Source organism: Passer domesticus, chromosome 8 (assembly GCF_036417665.1).
Source record: "Passer domesticus isolate bPasDom1 chromosome 8, bPasDom1.hap1, whole genome shotgun sequence".
NCBI lineage: Eukaryota > Metazoa > Chordata > Aves > Passeriformes > Passeridae > Passer > Passer domesticus.
The window spans coordinates 37,234,165-37,259,321 of record NC_087481.1 but is presented as its reverse complement, the minus strand read 5'-3'; the positions used below and the strand labels follow the sequence as shown (position 1 = coordinate 37,259,321).

Below are 25,157 nucleotides of genomic sequence, written 5' to 3'. Positions count from 1 at the left end.
AGAAGCTGTATTATCAAGAAAGCACAACAGTTCAAGCCTGACTCAGAACTCCAAGCCTGGTTTGGTTTGGTTGAATCTCCAAACCTGTCTGCAAGAAAAATAGAAGCATTGAAGTAAAATAAGATTTTTTTTCCACAGGGATATCTGGGGTGGGATTACTTAAAGCAGTTTGGAATGTGGGACTGAAGACCTAAGAAGTCAGATTTAGTGCAAATAAGACAATAAAGAAAAGTTTCTGAGTTTCTCAGCTCCTGAAATGCACAAAGTCAAATATCCATTAACTGAAGCACACCAAAACCTTTTCTATTTCTCCGTTTCATGGGCCCTGTCAGACAAAAATGCCTGGATTCACACAGAGAGACCCTTGGATGACTGCAATATTCCAATGTCAGTGTCACTTAGGAAGCATAACTAAGCTGTTGATGTTCACATGGAAAATACATTTGTAGACAACCACTACAGAACAGCAGGGTTTATAATATGTTCAGTAATTTTCTAACATGTGGGAAGCTATTTCAGAAAAAAATGTTCAACTTGTTTCAAAATATATATTTTCACTACATTAATTAACTTAATATGCAGTGTGTACCTAAGTTTTAATCAAAATGCAGCTGGAAATGTGAAGTTAAATTTATATATCATAAGTTATTGAATTCAATTGTAGTTCTTTGTTATATTCTATTTCTTAAGGTTATATTTTCTGTTTGAATCATGTGAGTTGCCTGGAAACTTTCATCCTGGATGTAAAAACATCCTACCAGAAAACTTTATCTTTACATGACAAAAATGGAGCAAAGGTTCACTTCTCTCTCTGAAAGGACTCCTTCCTTGTGATCACTCCTTATGATCAATGAACCACGTGCTATTTCTCTATATATGTCCTGGCTAGCCTCTTAATGTTTATTACTTCCCTAATCTGTTGCTGGGTTAATTGAATCATTGGCCCATGTCCTGCTGTGAATGCCCATGGAGAGACAGAGGTCTGTTTGGTTGATAGCCCTCAGTGACATTTTTTAGAAATATGTATTTTGTGGATCATTACTTGCGGATCTTTGTCCTAAAGATCTGTCTTGGGTTCTGGTTATGACACAGATGAAGTGAGTGACACTGAAATTTTCCACAACCTGCACCTGTGAGCTCATCTGCAACCACACACCATCCATTTTCCACAGCAAGGGTTTTTCAACTCTCTGCAGCATATTGTATCTGAAAGCCAGAAATTTTTAACAATAACTACTTCTACTAGTAGGCAGTAGCATCAGACAAATGTCTCTCCAAACCATAGCATAGGAGAAATTTTTTAAATGCCTGAATTCTAAAAATGTGGTGAATGTGTTCTGAGGGTGGGAAATAGGTATGCCTAGACACGTCTTCCTTCCAAACGGGAAAGGGGCAGCTAGGAAGTGGCTTAGTGTTATTTCAGAATGGTGCATGATTCCTCCTGGTGGTTTGGTTGTATACAGATAATATGGCCTCTTTAGACTGTGACATGTCATATTGTTGTACCTGTCTTGTTGCCTTTGAATGTGGAGGATTTTAGTGTGTAGATTTTTAAGCAATATCTTATCTTTCTATTACAGGCTGTGTTAGTTTTACACCTGGGAATGCAAGGTTTTCAATATGACATTAAAAAATAAAAATTGTAGTTATGTAAAGGCTGGAAAGCAGGACATTTTTTTCAATGTTCACTCTTGTGCTGGGCTGTACAAAACAGGTCAATGTCATTACTCCCTTTTTGCAGAAGGACAAAGAGTCTTAAAGAGAAGTGAAATTAATTGCTAGAGGTAAACCTGTAGTAAAGCCCTGATTTCTTCATTCTTGTCAGCAGACACCTTTGCCCTCATTCCTGTCACAGTTCATTATCCTCTTGTATTTGTACTTGTGCTTCTGTCTGTCTGCCTTTGGATTTTACACCCTTTTCTCTTTCCTCCTGAACATAGAAGGCATTTAGAGTTCTTATGCTCCTCAATGATTACATGTAGGGACTTTCCATTCTGCTCAGAACCACAGCCAAATTTACAAGACAGGGTTAAATTGTAGAAATCTCATTTCACTGTTTCAGCTGTGGATGCAGTATGCACAGGTGCTCTGGGGAGATGGCTTAGACCAATTACATTAAGTGCAGAGATTAAGCGTGTGCCTCCATCAGTACATCCTTAAGAGAAATTGATTGCCAGACTGTACCAAGGGAGATCCTTCTGAAGTTTATAGGCTGAGTAGGTGAGTTTTACTAGAGAGCAAAAGGGCAATTTTTTAATGTGATGTCTGAAATACCCACCTCAATGTGAAATACACAGAGCTGTCTCAAATCATTGTAGGAACTATTTCAATTGGGCAAACAGCATTTTTCCTTATAAAGCACTAAACATTTTAGTTAAAACTTCTGAAAATATGTTGTGACTTACACAAATTTCTGGACTAGAACCTCCAACATGATTAAACAAAAATTAATCAATGAAATAAGGTATTACTAAAATAAGACATTTTACTGGTGGTGATTAGGCAGATCTAATTATAAGAACCACTATCATGAGCTCTGCTGTGCTGAGTCCAGCACTGAGCACCTGGACATGATTGTACATATACACTCAAATTTCTGTGAAAGAGGAAAAATCCACCACAGGTCCTTTTTTTTTTGTGTGTGTGTGTGAGGGGGTGTGTTCTATTATCTAATATTCAAATGAAAGTGCAACCATTAAAGGAGCGGATGAATCACAATTGTTGGCAAAGTTTGCTTCGTTCCACATGCCACGGAAGGGTGTGGACTACACAATTTTTCAAGAAAATCATGCAGGAAGAAAAAGTAATAAATTCGCTACTTTTATATTCTTTAGCATGTTTGCTGTCAGAATATAGCTGTAGGTAAATGACTTCTTGCAGGTTTGTGCTATCAAGAGAAGCCTCTCCTCCCAGGTAACCAGCTGTGTCAGCTTGCTGCGGGTACGCCCCAGCTGATCACACCCCATCGGTTTTCCCCCAGCTCCACCTGCGCTGTCCGCTTCCCCACGGGAGGTGCTGCCGGGGTGCAGGAGCACTCGCTGTACTCCGGCATGTCACAGACAGACGCTGCCAAGAGCCCGAGCTCCCTCCCTGCCGCTGTCTCCTCTTCCAAAGCCCGGCTGTCTCTCAGCACTCCCAGCTCCGTCTCGGTGGCGCAGCCGGCCGGGAAAGCCTGCCCTCCGCTGCCGCTCTGCCGCAGGGCAGCACCCAGGGAATGTCAGGGAATGACAGGGAATGAAGCGCTCAGAGAAGTGCAGCACGGAGCGGCGGCGCTCGGCCGGCACTTCACCCTTCATTCCCGCAGGACAGAACTGCGGCCTGTGCGATGGCACCTCGGCCTCGTCCTGTCACACAGCACCAGCATCCTTCCCACAGCACATCTGCTTCCAAGAATCTCCTGCTTTCCCCTTGTTGACCACCCATCGATCTTCCTTCCCACCCGGAGGGGACGGTGCCTCTCGGCCTCCGGAGCCAAGGCACGTTCCGTGTCAGAGCCCAGCCAGCCTGGCCCGGCTGAAGCTTCCTCGAAGTCCGAGCCCATGTGGGGCAGAGCTCAGGTTCCAGCAGCCTGAATCTCCCCCAGCCTGGCTTTGCAAATGGCCTGCCATCACCTGCTGGGCTTGTAAAGCCTGCTACAAACAGGCACCTTAGAAACAGAGCTGACCTTAAGAAAGACCGGCTTTCAGGGAGAAATTGATTGAAGTGCGGATTGGTATGACAGCAAGTATTATTAGGATTTTAGCACTGTTAATTTTTTTAAGAAGGAAACTTAGTCATTCAGAAGTAAATGGCCAACAACATGTGCTGTTACTGTAGAGATGCTCTCAGGTTTAGAGCTGTGCATCAGAGAAGTTTACAATGAAGACCATCATCAGAATACTCTGAGCACAATAAGGACACCCTGTAAATAATGTGAAAGGTTGTGAAGAGTTGCACTTTTTTTCTCAGAGAGGGATTTGCCTTTTTTCTATTCCCTCTCTCCAAGCCCCCTTCTGAACACAGTACAAACCTCTTGGGCACAGTCCTGTGCCTCTTCTTCTCTTTCTCTTCCATGGCTCAGCTTTGCTTTGTTTCCACCAAGGTGTTATTTACAACATTTAGGTTTAACCCTGGAGTGGCTTCAGTAAGAGACAAGGCCATAAAAACATTGCTCAACATCTCATGCATCTGGGTCCCTCACTGGGTCACAGCTGTACAAGGAAAAAAGCTGCGTCCTGGAGGCAACCAAATTCTTTTCAGCAAGACAAGTGCAGTCTTGGAGGCCTGTTGCTCTGCAGTGTAATTTCTTTGGTGTAAACTGTCCTGGGTTTTCTAAGAGCTGTAATCCTGTCAACTTCTTACAAAAAACTTGAGATAACAGAAAAATTTGTGACCTCTAAAACTAAGTGCCATGCATCCATTTGGCACAGTAACTGCTACAGCCTTCACCATGAGCAGAAATGTCAACCATACAGTAGCTGAGTAGCTGGTCTCATATTTATTTCAGGTGAGAACTGTTGCACCAATCTCTCAAACCTATTTTTTGGCATAAGCGATTTGGAACAGTGGACATGTCTCTTTGAGCTTCTCTGTGTGATTTGCATTAATTCTTGTGTTTTCCTTGCAGGTCAGCACTTGATTGTGTGATTGCCCCACCCTTTCTTGAATTTATCCCCTGCAAGGAATGAAGCCTATTAATTAACTTATTTCAGGGTGTCAGGACACCTGATGGTTTGTAAATCTATCAGAAAGATAAAAAATGTCTTATTCCTTGAAGAAAAAAAAAACAACAACAAGAAGGCAATGAAAACTGCAAGAAAAAGAAAAATTAAGGAAAACATTATTAATCAAATTAAAATTCAGAAGAATGAATGAGTACAGGCTCTTCTGCATGGGGTTGTTTTCTATTTCAGTTTCTTCTTGCCCTTCAACAGAACCTCTTCCACATCCCTCTTGTTATTTATTTGGGAATAAGATGCTTTAGTATTGAACATGCACTAGAAGAGCATGCAGAGTCTACACAGGCTACAGCGTCTCCACAGTGTCTCCACAGGAAGGACTGGATTTTTAGTTTGCTTTGCTTGTAGAGCTATGGGCAATCCTTTCATTAGTAAGGTGCTCTGTGTCTCCATTAGCCTTAGTAGGTACTGCAAACAAGCTGGGTCCCTTGTTGACTTTTTCAAATTTCGTTTCTGTTTACTTTCTATAGTGAGTCTAATGCTGGCTAAATCCCCATGCACCCACTAGAAATTATTAACTCATTTCCTGCTGTGAGAGATGGATTACGAGAAGGAGGGCAAAACAGGCTCAAAATTTGAAAGAATATAAAGAAAACTTTATTAACAGAATTAAAAGAAAAATTGTAAGAAAATCAGAATAACTTCAGAACACTTTTCCTCCCTCCACACCCTCTTTTCTTTCCCACTGACAACGTGAAGAGACAAAACTTGTGACTTTCAGTCAGTTTTCCACCTCTAAAACAGTTTTTCTTCATTTCTCTTAGGGAGGGGAGTCTCTCTTGCAATGCCATGGAGACTTCACAGTAAACAATTCTCTCCTGGCTTTTAATTTCCATGAACAGCAGCCGCCTGGAAAACTGCAATTGTGAAGTCCCTCCCATCTTTTCTGCAGCCTTCCCACAGCTGCATTCATGGGCCATGTCAATTTATTGGGGTGCTATTTTTAAGGATGAGCTGTTCTAGCATAAAAACAAAAGTTCTTTTAATCCATCTCTGGGAAGAGATATTTTCTTCTTCTATTGCTAGGGCAAGGTTTCTCATTTCTCTGTTCATTCAGTAGCTGTTTCATTGGATCACAGCTACTGCAATATCTGCTTATTTCAACACTGATGGTTCTGCTCATGGCTGTAGTTAGAATGCTACATCTCCCCAAGGCATTCCATGAATTACAGGGAAAAAACAGAGTTTGATATATCAAATATACCTTCACCATAGCCTTACAAAAATAATTTCAGCCCAAGACTTAGGCATCTCCTCAATCCCCTCCCATCTAGAATTTGACTCCTTCTTTACTGTCAACAACAGTGTCCCATGTTATTTTCTCTACATGTCTTCACCTTTTCCTTTTCCTGACTCAGGAGAGAATTAGTGCTCGTAGGTTCATTTGTTCTCAAGCTTTACCAATTAAAACAGTAGAGAGTCCTGCAACATTTAAGGGCTGATTTTGTCCAGGCTCCACAGTTGAGGAATGGCTGTGTCTGTCGCTGCTGATCACACGGTCCCTGCCAGCACTGCCCAAGCCGCACTGGCTGCTGGCATCACCACAGCGCCTTTCTTTCATGCGGGGCACTGGAAGAAAGAAATAACCTGCTGTCACTGCTTTTGTCGTTCTGTCTGCAGTTCAGCTGGTTAAAAGTGGCTAAGCAAAGTCCATTGCGAGTCATGCTGAGACAGCCATGGGTGCACGCTGCAGTTGCGCCGATTTTGGCCACACAGTCCTGGCCACGTGGCCGCTCCTGGTCTCGGATGGCGGTGGCCACTCCTGGCCCCGGCTGCTCTTGGCCTCGGGGCCACCCTCAGCGCCAACCATGGGGCCACTCCCAGTGCTGGCCTCCGAGTAAACCAAGTTCACTTGTGAGCCATGCTGAAATAGCCGTGGCCACACGGTGTGGCCCTGGCTGCAGGGCGCTGCCAAGGCCGCAAGGATCCCGGCTGAGCAGTCCCGGCCTCACAGCTGCTCCCGGCCATGTGGTTGTCCATGGCGCTGGGATAGTCCCAGTGGCATGGCGCAACAGTGGCAGAAATCACAGCTGAGCTGCGTGACAACCTGGCTATGTGGGCCCGGCCTAGTCCGGCCTGCTCCAAAGCCGGAAGCCAAAAGCTTTCTCTGGACTTTGTTCATTCTTAAAAGGTGCTTTTCCACAGAGGCGTGTTCAACTCTTTTAACCGGGTGTCAGCCTTCAAAGCCCGGCAGCTGACTGGCTAGGCCGCACAGGGCCCCAGCCCCGCAGCCTGTGGGCCAGCCCTAAAGGAAAGCGCGGCTTTGTTAAACCACAGCGCTTTGCCAGCCCTAGAGCCACTTGTTAATATCAGCTGCTGTTCCTCTGAGCCAAGGTGTCATCTTTGACAGATTATTTAAATGTGTTTGGAACTGTTCAAAGCGGGTCTTAGAATCTGGTTTAAGTTAAACTTCTTCTTAGCAGTTTAAGCTAAAATGAAAGAAGGTTACCTAAAACTGCTTAGGGAAAAAAAGGGAAGGCATTAAGTGTGTCAGTCTATAGGATCCTGGCAGTGTGGGACTCTGCTGGTTGCACTCTTAGGGCTTTCCAGAGGCCTAGGTTGCATATAAGGGCAATTGTAGGGTATCAAACAAAAGGTTTAGATTATTAGATTAGACAATCTAATATCCCTGCCTCTGGGATGATGAAGTGAGCAATTATTTAGGCAGCACACCCCTATAAGAAACAGTCTAAGAACAGGATAAACTTAAATGATACTTCCATTTGCAACACAGGGATTTTCTGACTCCAAACATGCCATACAGCCATATGTAATTCTTGAATGGATTGGTAATTAGTAATCCTTGCTGGATTTCTCTTCCACAAGCCTGTCTAGTTTGCCCTGGAGTCCATATAACATTTAGCTTCTTGTGTCAGGTAATCCCACTGGATTGCACTCCTTCATGGAAAAAAACCTTGGCTTCTGAATTTGTTTCTTTCTGAATTCAAAAACCCTTGTTTGTTCTGAATTTGTTTCTTGGTAGCTTCAAGTATTTTCCACCCTTTCCCTGCTGGTTACACTTTCATAATCTCTGCTACATGCCGTACATCAGCTTGTTTCAGAATGAGGCAGCTGTTCATTGCTAGGCCTTTTGTAAGGCTTCTCCACTGAATCATCAAGTGAAGATCTGCATCTGGAGGGGAGAGCAAACCATGACTTCTGGCTCGTGCCAGAAGTGAACGTAAGTACCTGAACTGTGTGGTGGACACTAGTATGTACTGTAGGCACTTGCTCTCTTTTTGTTGCTCACACACACTACTTGTGTGAGTAATATTAATATAATTGTGATTATAAACTGTGGAGAGAGAAGCAGGGTTTGTGTTCAAATGGCAGTAAATCACAGTGACCTGTGGGTTGTTTTTCTCCAAGTGGTACCAGTAAAACACGTGACTCTGATGTCAGTTATACATAAATATGGCTGTATTCATACAAAATGGTAACAGTTCAGCTGCAAATGGCCCCAAAACCTGCGAGCTGCTGAATTTCAATAGAAAGCCAGCCCATTCAGAGGAAGTGCACCTACACAGGAGGTGTGTGCACTAAATGGTATGAGGAAATTACTAAGAAGAAAGGTCCAGAGTAATTCAGAAGGCTCACTATTGCAGGCCTGAAGCTGTGCCTTTTTGGTGCTCTGAGCTTTAGCAGATGTACTGAGAGAAATAAGGCATGGTTGTATGAGGCAGGGGCAGGGCAAGAGTGAGTAAAAAACACTGGCAGGCAGAGGCTGCTGCTACAGAAGCCTGTAATGCAGAGGAGTTTGTGTGCTGTTGTCTGTCTCAGATTATTGCTTCTGCCTTGTCTCACACAGCAAGGGATTCATTGCTTTTTTGTTCAGGGTGGGGCAGTAATTGCTTTCCTAGATTGCTAAAAATAAAGCCAAACCATTACTAAAATATTAATCTTTAAAGGGGGGAAAAAGGGCAGAATGCTGATGTGTCCTATAAGCAACTGAACTTTTATTCAGAATAGATTTATAGTACTGGTATGAATAATAAATGCATGTCTTCAAATAATGAGCAACCTATTCCACAATCTATTTTTACTTAATCAGATCTCTGTTTATTTCTAATGTATGTTTCCATGCACAGTAAGACACAATGGGTTTCTTTTCCTACAGTTATTTATTTTCTTAGTATGTGGCTTTCCTTCTTGATTCATCAGCACATATGTATCTGTGCAGTGCCAAACTGTCTTACTTAAAACTGTCAGAATGAAACATCTCTTGGGTCTTTTGATGTGAAAGCATTGGACTTGCACACACACACAAAAAATCTGTTGCTTATCTTTTGCTATAACAAGCAGGTACTGACTGGCATTATGTTGGATCTTGCTGCTAATCTGCTCTCTTCTCAATCTCCTGAAAAATTACTGTTGTACCATGTGTTCTGGAAAATGAATTGTGCTATTATGTATTTTTCATATCACACAAATATATTATTTTAAAATTAATTTCTTGAGGAATTTGAGATATGTCATAATCCAAGCAAGGGCAGAATATGAATTTTAGAAACGGCTGTTGTGCAGTTCCTTGGCCTTGCAGTGGTCTGCATTGGTGACTCGGTGATTCCTGCTGCAGAGCTGCGCAGTGGCTGCTGCACAATAGCCGTGTGACTGTTCTCCAGCTATGATTTATGGTCAGACAGCACTATCTAGGAAAGGTTTCTGAGGGTTATTGCTTCTCTTGGCCTGAGACATTCTGTGCTATTATAGGGGGGTATCTGTGGGTGGTGACTGGAAGAGGTAAAAATGGAGCTTAGGCAATTGGAAAGTCTGTGACAACTTGTTCTGCAGGAGGCACGGAAGCTTGTTAGATGGAGTACCACTGCCAGAGCAGCAGTGGACAGCCATCGCGGGGGTGTCCCTGTGTGTCCGTGCCCTTGGGGCAGCAGCAGCAGCAGCAGCACAGGTGTGCGGTGTGCCGTGCTCAGTGGCCCTGGACAGCCAAGGCAGCCCTGCGCAGCGACGCGGGGCACTGCGCCACCGCCCGCAGCTCCGCGGGCGCCGTTCCCTGCACAAGGAAAGGGCTCCTGAGGGCTGTAGGAGCAGGGGCTGTGCCCGGCCAGCGCCACCTGCACAAAGACCCGCGGCGCTCGGCGCTGCCCGCAGCTGAAGGCTTCCCCAGCCCGTGTGCCGGGGTGGGGGGCGGGTGGGCCCCGAGAGGGTGACCGGTAGTTTCCCAGGAAGGGCAGCGGCGCGCGGGCCCCGGTGTATGTGCCGCCGAGGGCCGCCCGTCGCCAAGGAGAGAAGAACGTTGCCGGCAGGCCGCAGGGCGGAAGGCTGCCGGGCGCGGCTGCGGCGGCCGCCGAGGAGCTCCCCCTGCCCCGGGCGGCCCCAGCGCCTCGCCCGCCCTGCGCGCCGGGCCCCGCCCGCCCTCGCCCCCTCGCACGCCCCGCCCTCCCGCAGGCCCCCGCCGCCGCCGGGGCTGCCCGCCCGAGCGCCTGCCGGGCCGCGGCGCCGCCGTCCGGCTTGTGGCTCGGCGCTGCGGCGCCGTCCGCCGCTGCCCGGCTCCGCGCCGCGGCCGCCGCCGCCTCCCGCGGGGCGGTGGTGGCGCGGCGCGGCGGGCGGGGCAGGCGGCGGGATGGGCGGCCCGGGCACGCTGGGGTCCTGCGCGGCGGCAGCGGCGGGCGGGCGGATCGGTGTCTCCTTCAGTTCGCCCTCCACTGCCCACGGCTGCAGCAGCGCGGTCTGCCGCACGACTGTGCCCGCCCGTGACCGGCTCGAGCCCCCCTCCGCCGACGACCCGCCACAAGCAGGTGCCGGTCCCGGCCGCGACCGGCCCCGCGGGGCTAGGGGGGGACGGGCGGGGCTCGCCCGGCGGCGAGCGGCTCTGGGGCCTCGCGGGCCGGGGGCCGCGGGCTCGCCCAGCGCCCCGGGGTTCGCGGGGCGGGCGGGGGGCTCTCCGTGGCCGCCGGCCCCGCGGCCCCGCGGCCGGGCTGGGTTGCGCGAGGCGCGGCGGGCGGGAGGGTCGGGCCGGGATGCCCAAGATGGCCGCGCCGAGCGGGTCGGTTCACCTTGCGGCGGGCGGCGCGCCTGGCGCCCGGCCTGGGGCCGCCGCTCCGCCCGGCCCGGCCCTGCCCGGCCTGCGGCCGCGTCCCCGCTCTCCCGCCGCTGCCCTTCCCCTCCGGGAGGCGCTGCTTTGTTTCTCTCGCCTCGCTTCCTGAGCGCGTAGTCCATTTCCAGATCTTGTCCTTAAAGTTTCTACTTTGGCCTGGCCAGCATTAGGCTTGCGTGTCCACCTCCTGTCTGTGAGTGGGGAGAGAGTTAATGCAAGGGAAAGGAGGTGGCTTTTTAAGCTTTTTTAAGCTCTCTGTAGTGTCAGTGTAAGCCTGAAGGTCACCGTGTGTCCGATGTATTTTAACTTATTTTAAAATAACTTTAATTATTCTGTTGCTGTTTATTGGGATATGGGGATAATTTTGGCGTAGTTGTTGCTTTTTTAAACTGGTGAGTAGACTTTTAAACAATCTATTGTAGGCAGTATGATTTATAATTTGATCTTGAATATCTTGGGATCTTAAAATTCTTAGAAATCCTAATCGAGGTCTGTGGCATTTTTTAATTGTAGAGCATGAGAGTTTTGAAATACTACCTCCAAGGAGAACTGTGATGTAGTAATTCCAATAACGTTAATACATTTTTCTGTTCTTGGGGTGATTTATTTTTTCTTTTTATCGCAGAAGAAAGCATGATTGTGGCTCCTGAGTAACAGATTAATTAAACTGTTTTCATCACGGTGGCATGAAACAAAGATTAGGGTGGAGCTCTCACTTGGCTCAAGTATATTCTTTACTTCAAGTCAATTATTTGGCAGTTTTACAGCAAACCTCTAGTTGCTAAAAGATGCTTATTGTTTAGTGACTTCTGATTAGTAGTTTTTAAGTGAAAGATGCTTCAAAATAGGGTTGAAAAAAATTACTTGTGATTTTAAGAATTTGCAAACCTATCTTAACACTGAAGGGCACAGGACTGATTTTTTATGGCCCTGTTCTCATTTAATGAGTGTTCTGATAGTAACACTGGTTTATCAGACCTTTACTATATCCAGAATTAACTCTTGGTTTCCTGTTTTGTCCTCATCCCTCCCTGTCAGTATTACAGTGTAGTATTAGAACAGCAGTGTGACAGTTGTACTCCTTCAGCATTTTATTACAAAACTTGCATCTGTAGGCTGGAATGTCTGACAAATAGTGGTTGGTTTCCCTGAAGTGGTGAGGATGCTTAACTAGGCCAGATAAAATGGTAGCATCATTTTTACTGTAATAATCCTCTGAATTTTGACACAGATACAAGTTTGTTAATTTGTCAGGACATTTCTGCTTAGTATAAATCTCTTGTCTGTACTGGTTGTCTAGTCAGTTTGGAAACATTGAAAACAAAAAGGAAAAGCTCTTATTTATACTGTAAAAGCATGTCTATGGTAAAGGCTAATATAAAACTTCAAAACTAGAAATAATTCATTTTCTGGCAATGCTAGTTAGAGCTAAACCTTGTCTATAAGATGTTAAACTGCTGAATGGTACGGGTGCTGCACAGCAGAACTCTGCAGGCAGCAGAGTTCTCACACTCCCTTGTCATTGGTGCATCAGCTGCTGCTTCTTATGGAATAAATAACAGGAACCATTCAGTGCCTTGTCACTGGGATTAGGGTCTGTTCTTCTGTAGACTTGGACTTGGACTAAGCTTCTTTAAACTTCAGATGCTTTAAGCCATTTTCATGTCTCTTTTTAAAAAAAAAGTTTAGTTTAACTCCATGGAAAACCAGAGTTGTTCTTGAGCAAGTGATAGATGTCTTGCTATAGTGACCTGGTTGTAGAGTTTAGACATCTTTGCTAAAGAAGTTTTTCTGAATTTGTGTGTATGTGTGTAAATACTTTTCTCAGAGGAAGTTGAAATTATCCCCTTTGGGCAATAGGGACCTGAAGTAGGATACTCTGGAAATCTGCATATGAATTGTAGAAAAATAGGGAATGGTTTTCTGCCTTCCCATTGATTGCTAAAGTAATTTGTTTTTGTTTTAATTAGTAGCAGTTCATACAGTTCGGGTGTATATTGCATATTTGGGTGTAATTAGGGTTTGGAAGTTAACACGTGAGAACACTGCCATTGTTATTTTTCAAGTTCTAAAGATAGTTTTTTCATTTACTTAAAAAGTAAAAAAATCAGTCCACCACACAAAAGGAAGATAAAAAGTCAATTATGTTAATCTGAGTCTCTCAGCTAAACAAATGTGACCAATCAGTTTGAGAAGATAAGATTTTTTGTTAGCACGTGTTTAGCCTTTTCATGGCCTTGTCTAGTTAGTTTCATTTTCCCCCCTTTCTCAGTGTGGGGGGAGTTATTAATATGCTCTGTTTCCTATATTTCACAACTTTAAAATACAGGGCCTCTGTAAGAGCAGCCTCTTGCTGTTGAAATCATGGGAACACAGTCTTCCAAGGAAGTGCAGATAAGAGTGCGTGTTCCCAGGGAGGGGAGCGATAGGGGCTGCGTGAGACCTGAGCCTGGTGTCTGTCTGTGACAGAGCTGGCCACAGCTCATTGCAGTGGCAGCTTCTTTAACAGCAGGGCTGCCCGAGGCTCCCTGTCTGAGGAGGGCACTTGTAAAGAGACCTCTTCTCCCAGACCCCACCCTCCTCCTACTTGGATGTTTTAAACTAACAGGACAACTGCCCAAACCTAAACTCTTGTATGTTACTAGATTGACTGCTGGTTAATGGCATTAGATCTTCTTTTTAAAATTGTATGCCTGCCTTGTAAAATATGGGGCAGAAATGATGTTGGAGGGCACATATGCTCTCTTTTTGCATTTTCAAAACTAAAACCTTGTGAGTACTTTTCAGGTAGTTTTCATAAGCATGTGTCAACTTTGACTTCGTGGAACTTCAGGGAATAACTGTCTGCATTACAGGTTTTAGATTTGCAGTGTCCAGCTTTTTGGCAGTAGCTATGCCAACTTTGGAAATGTGAGTTATTAGTTAATTTCTGGTAATGGAAGACATATGGAGGAATCTACCTGAAAAATTAACAACTGGGTGGTCTTGTAATGACTTTTCTCTGCAGTGCCTCTTCTCTGCATAAGCCGAGAAAAATCTCATGTTCACAGTGACCTTCAGTGAAAATCTGTGTTTTCACAGAATATTGTAGTATCATATTTATTAATTTTAAATATATAATTATATCTATTGTCTTTATGTAGATGAATCTGCCTTAAAGACTATCTTGAAAGAATTGTGGTAGCATTTTTTCATGTGTGCAGTGGCAGAAGGTTCATTATTAATTAGCCTTTTACCTTTCAGCTCCAATGGCGATTCCTCCATCATACGTAGACCTTGGCAAACCTGCCAGAGATATCTTCAATAAAGGATATGGTAAGAATAGTACCTTTTATAAGTGGTGTTTGAGGTGCAACAATGAATTGCCTTTTTAAGTCTGTATGGAAAATTGAATGATCAAATGCCAGTGTTTTTGGGGAGAGGAAGGTGTGCTGTGTTTTTGATGTTTACCAGCAACTAACAGATCGTGTAAGGCTTTTTGTGGGTTGTTTTGATGTGAAGGCTGTTAAGTCTTACTGCTTGAGCCACATAAATGTCAGAGGTGCACAAGTATGCAAGAATGCCAGGAGCAAGTGCAGTTTAACTTAGGAGCACTTTGTGTACTGGTCTGTCTGTGCCACAACATTTGTTGATATAGAAAGGGATATATACCAGTCTAATGTGGCCTTTTTTGGACTAGAAAGAGGAATGGCTATTGGGATAAAGAATCCGTACACATCTTAAAATGCTTTAATACCAGATGGCTGCATAGTTAAATCATTCTTTGTCACAGTGCTGTTTCTTTCTGGTCTTTGGAAATGTGTTTTGTTTTTTTTTTCACTAAGACTGTTGCTTGCCTCTCTGGATAACAATGTGAATGACACTCTCATAAAACCTACTTATACTACAGTTCCATTGGTTGTGTATTTCCCAGTGACTTCGCTTTTACAGTTTTTTACTTTGAGATATTTTGTCTTGGTACAGAAAGAGGTAGTTTTATGGGTTGGGATAGCTCTTTAGAAGGCATTGATTATTATATAAAAACTGTTCCATTCCAGGAACAGAAAATAATTTCCTTTGGAAGCATCATTTGATAGTTAAATATACTCACATAGAGCTGAGAGGCACTTCCCTGCCTTGTTTTGGGGAGTCCTCCTTTACCTGCTGTGCCATCTGTAAGTTGAATGTTGCTGAAGTCACTCTATAGCTGTTTATATATATTTATGTATATATGTAGGACACTGCTGAGCCTGAAAGACCAGCTTATTGAAAAATGTGCAGGGCCTTAGTTAATCATGTAACTTTGACTTCTGTTTATTAAGGCTTTGGGTTGGTGAAACTGGATGTGAAAACAAAATCTGCAAGTGGAGTGGTAAGTTTAAGTAACTTTTATTCATTATATTTTTTTTCTAGCTATGTTCTGATACTTAGTTAAAAGGGTCACATTTCAGATGCTGTTAAGCATTTTATAGGTTATATAAATGACAAATATCTGGTGTTAAAAAATTTCAGAAGCCCCTAAAGTTCTGAATGTATCAGGAATATTGCCTTGTTTAGTAATCTTTTTATAATAAAAGGGCTTACTAATTGTCCCTGGTCTTACATGTGAAGGTGAACAAATAAAGGATTTTAATACACCAATTATAGTATACAGATTTTATTTCTGAAGTACCTTGTGGTACTGTTTGATGGAGTTTTCTGGCATCTTGGTTCTTGTATGAAGTAGTTGGTGTTGAATAAGCATGTTGAGTCTTTGGCTCCTCTAGGTATTTAAGTGCTGCAGTAGTGTTCCATGCAAGATGTCTTATCATGCAAGCAGTGCCCCCTGTAACTTTTATCTATTTCTAGAGCAGACTTTGCAAAATATAATGGTAGATTTCTTTTTTCTCCCCATAACTGGAGCCTGAGCACTGTAACTTACTGCTAGAAACAAGGTTTGTGGGTTATATGCTCTGTTTTTCCTAGAAGTCTGTATGCCAACTGAAACAATTCGCAAGAGCCCTATTACAGAGGTAGTTGTTCTTACTGTAGCTTGTTTCTTTGAAGGACTACCATTTATGCTGGTAAAACTCTGAAAAATCCAAGTCCTAATGTGAATCCTGTGGCAGTTACAAGCCATCCTTCCCAGGAGGAGGAACTGCTGGCATATATGTATTACAGATGTTTTAAAGCAGAGATGAGAAGATAATATAATAATTTGTGCCTCCTGAAGCTATTGCCCCAATGGTTACAGTCACATAGACCCTGTGCAGTAGAAATAGCACAAAGCAAGAAGTTAAAGCTGAAGGTATTTGTGCAGTTCCATCCCTTGCCAAGAAATAGACCTACTAGAATTATGCAACTGTGTGTGGTGTCACTGACATCATACAGATAAATGTCTTGGACCTGGTTACATTTGATCAGCCACCATTAAAGTCTCAACCATGTTTGTTTTGTGCTCTTGGGGCTTTTACTGTAAGAGTGCCTAAGGACTTGCAATTTCAAATCTGTGTTTTCTTCTGAGGAAGGTGAGTTTGAGAAGTTGGTTTGAAAATAATGTTGTGTATGGAATACAGAGATTAAAATGTTTATTTATATGTTTTAAAAAGTTGAAATAATGGACTTCTTAAATCATAAGGGCTATAATACCTCACTGGAAAGAGCTCTTTAAAAGGTATTTGCAAACCTGGCTTCCACTTCTCATTACCTTCAGTTTTTGAATAGTGGTACACAGAAACTATTCATTCTGTTCTTTGTGAGAATCCAAATAGTGAGAGACATCAGTGTTTACTTCCTTTAATAAAGAAATGTGAGTGATACTGTTGATTTCTAAGTTACTTTCATGAATTCCAGGTCAGATCATACCATTCTGTAAACCCAGCCTGTTTGCTAAGCTCCCACTTCAGACGTTATTTCTGTGTGTCATTGAACCAAAGTGCCAGGGCACTAGGAATTTTATAGGTGTTAGTAGAAGGTGTCCCTATGGCTGGTGTGAAAGGTTAGTGCATTGGGAAGACTGGGAACTGTTTAAAAAACAGTTAAAACCCCAACCCAAACAAAAAAACCAAACCACCCATCCCACCACCAGTTTGAAAAATGATGCCATTCTATGACATTTTACAGGTGCACACTGTATAATGTAAATACTACACTAAATCACAAAATACATGTGTCTATGTCAAAATCACAAAATACATATGTGATTCTTGAAGAATTTTACTGGAGTTGTAATATGTGCCTAATAGTGCTCTTGGTTCGATTTTTAAGTTGCTCACTGGGTATCAAACTGAACTTTACATTTCCAGAACTTGTTGCTGCTTTAGAGGAGAGTCCTTTTGATGGCTACTGTCTTACTTAGAAGTTAATTTGCCACACTGTACGTTCTGTAATAGTGGCAGGAACACTGCAGTTGAGATGGGGCTTGTGGGGAGGCCTCCATATGGGCATGAGTCATTAATTCTTCTTGTCTGTGCTATTCTCCCTTCTCCCCTGCAAGTCGTCTACTGATTTTAATGCTTTTTCCACATAATAAGATCTCAGTGCTTGCTGAAGGAAGCCCTGTGTAATGCTTTCAGGATCACGTGTATCTTGTGTGCTTTTTAGGAATTCACAACGTCTGGTTCATCGAACACAGACACTGGAAAAGTGAATGGGAGCTTGGAGACCAAATACAAGTGGGCTGAGTATGGTCTGACTTTCACAGAAAAATGGAACACAGATAACACTCTGGGAACAGAAATTGCAATTGAAGATCAGGTAATAGATTAGGAAAATATTTATTGGTTTTACCTCTGTGTAAGAATTGAATTTATAGCTTTATCTTATTTTCTTCCCCTTCAATTAGCTTGCCAAAGGCTTGAAGTTGACATTTGATACAACTTTCTCACCAAATACGGGGTAAGAATTGTTAACATTTTTCCCTTACCTTACTGAGTAACAGCACCCATGGTCCATTGATCTGCTTTGTGGTATTGACAGGGCTTTTGGTATCGTTTGCTGTTGATCCAGCTTAGCAAATCCCAATGCTAAAGGCTTATGCTCTTTACCATGACATCACTGTGGGGTTAGTATTGCACATTTCACAACTTTGCTTATTTTTTGGGATAGAAGTACTGGAAGATTGCAGGAAACATGAAACTGCTGCTATATTCATCAGAAAATGCCTGCTTGCCATAGCCCTGGATGCTCTGAATGGGCTGGCTGTACTTTTGCCTGGTCCAGGAGCTGCATGTGCAAGACATTTAGATACTTTGTGTAGAGTCACAGGATTTGAATCTTGCAGGTCATTGAGGAAGATCAAGTATGCTTGTCTTAATATAACTCTTTCTCTGTTTCAGAAAGAAGAGTGGTAAAATTAAGTCAACTTATAAACGCGAATGCATAAACCTGGGCTGTGATGTTGACTTTGATTTTGCTGGGCCTGCAGTCCATGGTTCAGCTGTCTTTGGTTATGAAGGCTGGCTTGCTGGTTATCAGATGACTTTTGATAGTGCCAAATCAAAATTGACAAGAAATAATTTCTCTGTGGGTTACAAGACTGGAGACTTCCAACTGCACACTAGTGTGTAAGTACTGAAAACTTCTAAAGCTTTCCAGAAGCAGGCTTTCTTTACCTTCTAGTCAAAATACAAGTGCTTGAAATATCAAGAGGTGCTTACAAGGCCATTAATGGAGTGCATTTTTCAATAGGAAACTCTAAATAAATGTAAATGATACTTTGTATCTCTCTTTTTCAAAACAGTAAACACATGCGACTGGGCAGCACTTGCAGCATGTGTGGTACAGCTTGCCAAATACTGAAGCACATGCAGATTGGAAGTGCAGTACTTCAGTTCTGCAGAACTGATCCTAATGCTTTTTCTGGCTATTCCATTATATTGAATCAGATTACAATTTAAGGGCAGTAGATTTGTTAGAAGTGGTAATTAGTTTTGCATTAATGCTGTAGTAGTTTCTAGAGCAAGACTAGAGCATTGCTTCTGGACTTTTTGTGGAGGTTCATCTTGCTTGTCAGGGATTAAGAATGCATGAAACAGTGTATAGAAGTGTAAGACATCTTTCTTCAGACTTTCTGCCTTTAGATCTTACTCCAGAGCAATCTGATCAAAACTTACTGAAAAACATGATGTTTTCAATCCAAGTTAATAAAATTGGTGGAGTTCTGTTGTGTTTAGATAGTTAGAAGTTTGCTTTTGAAGGGAAAGCATGGGGATTGTATCTCTCTGAATTGATGGAAATTGAGGAAATTTCATTCAGTTCTCTAGGAATTTCACTTATTCAATAATCAGAAATTCAGAAGGCCCATTTTATAACCATTAACACATATTGGTCCGTTTTGTAAGGATGCGATCTAGAATTTTGTTCAAGGGCTTTGTTTGGCAATTAACATGAGAATTAGCTGTAGCACTCTGAAATACCTTTTTATTTCCATTAATTACTGCCGTTTAATTTTGCCATGAAGCCTTTGTTCATCTTTCTTTCTCTTTTCAAAAAATGTGAAACAACTCAAACTTTTGAAATTCTTATTTGAATAAAAACCTGAAATAGTAAAAAAAAGGGACTAAATAAAAGGAGTGGCTTATGCAAAAAGGAAGCTAACTCTTCTCTTAATTTGTGCAGCAATGATGGTTCCGAATTTGGTGGGTCAATTTACCAAAAAGTGAGTGACAGTCTTGAAACTGCTATAAACCTGTCTTGGACATCAGGTAGCAACAGCACTCGCTTTGGCTTTGCGGCTAAATACAAGTTGGATTCCACTGCTTCTCTTTCAGTAAGTATGGCTGTAACCTGAAGGGTTGTGCAAAGTACAGTCTGTTTCCAGTTGCTGTGAATCCCTGTGTTAATAGTACAATTAAGGCCTTGTAGGGAATTACTCTTACAGTCCAGGCAATTATAATTAAACCAGCAGTATTTAAATTCTGTCATGTTGCTTACAGCCAAGTCTCATAGAATCTGACTGTCAGATGTGCTTATTTTGGAGATCCTGCTGTATTTATAAAAAGAAAAACACAGTTAAAAAAGGTGTTTGTGTCTGGTTCTCTAAGTTTACAGAATTTTTTGTAAACCGGTTTTTGGGGAGCTGTCACATTCACATTGTAAGAACTCTGGCAATACTGGGTAAAAGTTGAGAAGCAGCAAAGTTTCCTGTATGTTACAAAGTTGGAATCATTCTGTTGAGGAAGTGATGTAAAGTGAGATAAATAATTTTGTACATGTTGTTCATGATGATATTTCAAAGCGTTTGCTGCATGACAGACAAGATACTAATTCCTGTGTAGTATGAACATGGGGGAGTCTTCTGATATGGCATCTTTTAGTAGACTTAAGGTAAATGTCTCTGGCTTTCTGAAAAAGGGGAAGTGGTGAAGTTCACCTATGAAACCATGTTTCAGTAACAGTTCTTTCTGCCCTTACTTTCCTTCTGCTCTTAAATATGTTATTGCTTCAAAATATGTTACTGCTTCAGCTGTAAGTTGAAGGACGAGGGCATAGCTGGAAGGACAGAATTCAGGAAACACAGGCATACTGAAAGAACAGATAATATTTGGTTAAGCTGATAACGGCTGTGTTGCTGTAGTTATTGTAGATTCTAAATGGTAACAAATAACAAATCAGTTTCAGCATTTCAGTTGCCTTTTCTTTTTTTTTTAGGGAAAGGTGAACAATTCTAGTCTAATTGGAGTGGGTTATACCCAGACCCTGAGGCCAGGTAAGACCTATCATGTGAATTATATCACTTACATGTCTTCTATGCATCCTAAAGAAAGTAATGGAGTTCTGTGTTTATATGCAATTTTTTTCCTTCAGAATATTTTTTTCTTTGAAGGCCAGGTAGATATTTTACAGTAGCTTCAATCATACATCAAACCTTTATCTAAGCAAGACAAACTCTATTTTATCTAATGGTATTAATATAATATATTCTGCACTGATCTCTGCGGGAGTGGACTGTATTATGTTTGACAGCTTAGCTTTAGGCTAGGCAAAGCATGTCTTCTTTTTTGGGACTGCTTTGTCCAATCATGCCATGTTGAATGATAGCAGCTTTTCAAATTATGATTAACTGTCAAAACCCCACATTTCCTGCTCTTCATATTCAGTAACAAAACCCTCCAGACCTTAACTTGTTCCACTTAAGTATGAAAGCACCTGTTGAGGCCCTATTACGATTGGTTAGTTCCTTATTTGAAAAATCTAGTTTCATTCCATCCCTTTATAGGTAGGAGTGTCTGTCTATGCACAGATTTCTTCCTCCTTTGCATGTCTTAAAGCAGGAAAGGAGAACTCTTGTGTATTTAGCAGTTAGAGACTTTGTATATTGATGTTATAACTGTTTACAAAAATCTTATGGCTTTCTTCGCATGACTAAGTAGATTTCATGGGTAAATGTATTCTCCTCTAAAAATCTTTAGAGGATAGTAATTGTATAAAAAAAGAGCAAAAACTGGGACTTGTGATGACAGAGGTTAAGTTGCATGAAAGCTACTGTGTTGTAAACATGCTTCTTAAATATCTTACAGGTGTGAAGCTTACACTGTCCGCCCTGATAGATGGAAAGAACATCAATGCTGGTGGCCATAAACTTGGTCTTGGCCTGGAACTGGAGGCTTAAAAAGGTGAAGAAACTGCTGCAGAGAAGGGATATCAGAAGAATTTGGCCTTAAAATGTATTTCCAATGTGACCAGCAGGCTTTTTTCCAGGAAGGATGACCTAGAACAAGAGCTGTATTTGAAGTATTTAGACAGTTACTTGTTAGCTGGTTTCTAGTTAAATTGGTTACCCATCTAGTTAAAATTCTGCATTAGTGCAGTCACTTAAACATTATTTAAATGTATTTAACTGTTTAATGCGCTACCCACAAATAATGAAATAGACATTTATGAAAACTGTACAATTGTGTGCATGTTTGTTTTTATGTTCCTTTTAACATTCGATATTGCCATTGAATGAAAAATGGATCACTGGATGTTTTGAAATGAGGTCAACAATTTTGTTGAATGACCTGAACTAGAAATACATTTGGTATCCCAAGACAAATTATGAATAAAACAAGTACACACACATACTTGTGCCTCAGATATTTTAAGAGTGAAGATACGAGGGTAGTGCTCAGTTAAGTTTTAACTTTAAGTAATCCAAGAAGTAGTGCTCTGTACCTTTGTGCAATTAAGGACCCTCACCCATGACAATACTGAATATAGGTGAACAGTTGGATTCCTCAAGCAAATTGAATGTGCTTTTCTGTCAGGTAAGGTTTGTCACGACACAATGGTTTATTCCCCCTGTGATCCACGAGCAAGATGTACTGTGTTCCTAGTTGGCCCTCTGATGCAAAAAGTGCAGATCGGTATACTCGGCACACTGAGACAAGAAATGTTCCTTGAAAAACCTCACCACAAACACACCTTTTGCTTATATTTGTATGAAGTGAGATGTATCTCTGCAATGGAATGTAACAGTGTAATGGTATAACAGCCTGCTTATCCCAACTGCTGTGAGAGGTTTCTGCTTAAAATGACTGAAATAAAGACAATTTTAAATGGACACAGAGGAAAATGCATCTGATCTTGCTTTCCCTTTAACTAATAAATCTTGGCAGATACCCATTTTAAGTCCAGAAACTTGCAGAATAATGGGAAAACTCTCACGTTTTTCCAGAATAGTAGTAAGAGAGAATATAAGCATGAGGGATATTTAGTCTATGGTCCTAACATCCCTGAAGGTCGAACTAGCTGTGAATGCTTTTAATGTGTAATACATTAAATACATGTAGTTGCACTGCTTGCATTTAAGAGTTGGAATTTACTGAGCTTGGGGGAGTGTCTTGAGCCTATCTCATAGCTCAGAAGGGTGTCTTGACACTTAGTCTTGCAGGCAGTGGTTCACAGCAGCTCCCTTCATAGTGCAGGTGCCTGGCCCATGATGAGGAAGCTCTCTGGTTTGAAAGTATTACCAGCTGATACTGGACTAAAATGAACGTCCATAACGGTATCAGTGATTTGCTCAAGGTCTTGTTCCATCCTGCGTTGTTGCCCTCAAACTGAAATTCTCACATGAAGCACTCTGTTACGAGCTGCCTGTGTTTAGGCTTTAGCAGTGGAGTAGCTGAGCCACCTTCTTTGCAGAAGACAGAGTAGAGCTTAAGCCTCCAGCTCAGGCTCTTGAGCAGACTTGCTGCTGTGTTTGATTAGTTTTTTTACATGATAGTAAAGCATTTGTGCTGTGGGGTACCTTTACTGATGTCACTAAATGCCCTTGTCTGAGTTGCATTTCCACCATGTAGAGTGGAAGAAGCATGTAAGGTGCAATTTGTTCCTGTTATTGCATGTTGTGCATATTTTTAGTTTGAGGTGGTTTTATGTGCTAGACCACTTAAAAACTAGAAAACATGCAGACAGATACTGAATTTTTGTATGTGTTTTCAGTATAAGCATCTTTGGTGCCTCACAAAGACCAGGCTTCTGATACAAAAACCACAAAAAGAAAAAAAAATCAAAAGCTTCAAAAAACCAAACCAAACAACCAAAAAAACTCCCTGAAATGTTGTGTGCCTGTATACATTGTCCAGCTGCAGCCCCCAGACAAATCAATGGATTGTGTCGTTTGGTTATAAATGATGCCTTGTGTCTATCCTTGAGCCAGTGACACTGATGTTTTTCAGCTTTTGAGGGGGCTGTAATTGACTTTTGTTTTTGGTGGTAGTGGTTTGTGGGTTTTGAAATTTTTTTTTATTTTAGAAGCAAACACTATAATCTTTTTCTTCACTACCTGCTCCTCTAGATATTTTTTTTTTCCTGAGGTCACAAAATGGGTAAGTGAAATAAAAGCACATATTGCCGAGCTTCTCTTCAACTCTTAAAAATTAATATGGAAAACGAACCTATTCATTTTACTCTTTGTATATGTGCATGACTTAACTAGCCCTCAGCCTTTAAACTTTAAGTAGTTGTAGTTGTTACAGTGCTGATAGGCAGCCAGAGAAATAAAAGGGCTCTGCAGTAGTTAAGAGAACTGTGAAAATGTGCGTTTTTCTAAAATACTGTCATAAATCACTACTTTGAATATTAAAAGGAAGTTCAGTGTCTTTTTCTTAATATCTCCCCAAGTAAGGCTTATTGAAAATGGCTTTCAGACTTACTTTTCAACAGTTACAGAAGCTTGTGGTGTAATTGCAGTTTTGTGTTAAGGAATGTTGGTAGTTTATATAGGTCCATTTTATTAAAATATGTAAAAAGCCTTAATGATAGCTTTCAGTGCCAGACAGCCTTTCCTCAGGTGTTCTGAATAACCCCCCCACCACTTGAGATAACCAATGACCAGAGCATCCTTCTGCATCTTGTTGGTGTGAATTGTAGCATTGCATTCCTGCCTGGTACAGCTGGAGTAGGGGGTGTCTGTGTACATTGCAAGGAGACTTAATCACGCTTTCATAAATAAAAATCCTTTCACATGAGATTATGATGCCCTGGATTTCACGAGTTACTGTCTTGAGTGTCCTCAATGTTTATGCTCTTCCTCTGCTGCAGAAATTCTCCAGGTTGGTTCATTTAACCTTGCACTCTTCACGTGGTTCAACTGGATGTGGTATATTCCTAAATCGGCCTCTTGCCCACTGCAGTTGTTCAAAAGAAGGAAATTTTGAGCTATTTTGGAATGGGCAGGGAAACCTTTTGCCCCCAAGCGTTGTGACGGGTTTTTACCTTTCCCTTGGCGCCGGATGAAGCGAGGCAGCAGTAAGGGTGCTTGCTGCCCTCTAATGTCCTGTTCTGGTGCTGGGCTCATTGCTGCAGCCGGGCACAAATACACATTTAATTCATGGTGGCTGCTCTCCTAGGGGAAGTAGAACCGGGCAAACGACACAGCAGCTCATGCGCGGATGATTGAGCCCTACTTCTACCGAAGTCCTTGTTTCCTTATCAAACCATGAGCAAAGACAGAAGCAATTGTATGCAAGGCGAGGCAGTAACGATAGAACTGGCTCACACCTGTAGCAGTGGTGTCTTAATGGCAGGTGGAAATGCTTCCTGGGAGCCAGCTGACAGGAAGGGGAGCCCAAAGAAAAAGCTTCGTGGGTTGTTATGTGGCATGAAAGGGCTAGGTATATTGTAACTGGTTTTATTGTGTTTGTCAGTTTCCCTTTGCAGTGGAATGTTTCTGTTCCCAGTCTGGAATAGTAATAAAAACATAGATTATATCCATTAGTGTAGTGTGCATTCATTGTATTTAGTGGTATTTTGTTTCTCATTGTTTCCAGGCCTGCCTTTTAGTTTTGGGTCCTTCTTTCCACATGCTACTGGATCAAATGGGAAGCAATAAACAACTGGATTTTTCTGAGCATAATGTGCAGCACCTTTTACTTCAGCTGCAAGTTTGATACAAATGCTCGTGTAAAAAGAGGAAAACTTTTTTTTTTGCAAAGCAATTTTTG

The 25,157-nt window shown here is 42.2% G+C and overlaps 1 protein-coding gene and 1 long non-coding RNA gene across 2 annotated transcripts; both read left to right on the top strand.

Annotated features, from left to right (window-relative positions):
* Nucleotides 1–3,535: 3,535 nt before the first annotated feature.
* Nucleotides 3,536–5,705, top strand: LOC135306449 (uncharacterized). Its single transcript, XR_010367267.1, has 2 exons — nucleotides 3,536–4,486; nucleotides 4,607–5,705. It is a non-coding gene; the product is annotated as an uncharacterized LOC135306449 (long non-coding RNA).
* Nucleotides 5,706–9,912: 4,207 nt separating this feature from the next.
* Nucleotides 9,913–22,273, top strand: VDAC2 (voltage dependent anion channel 2). Its single transcript, XM_064430406.1, has 9 exons — nucleotides 9,913–10,471; nucleotides 14,014–14,085; nucleotides 15,072–15,121; nucleotides 17,332–17,484; nucleotides 17,573–17,625; nucleotides 18,066–18,293; nucleotides 19,348–19,498; nucleotides 20,380–20,437; nucleotides 21,249–22,273. The coding sequence occupies exons 1-9, from the start codon at nucleotides 9,928–9,930 to the stop codon at nucleotides 21,338–21,340; spliced, it is 1,401 nt and encodes a 466-aa protein (XP_064286476.1). The 5' UTR covers nucleotides 9,913–9,927; the 3' UTR covers nucleotides 21,341–22,273.
* The last annotated feature ends 2,884 nt before the right edge of the window (nucleotides 22,274–25,157 follow it).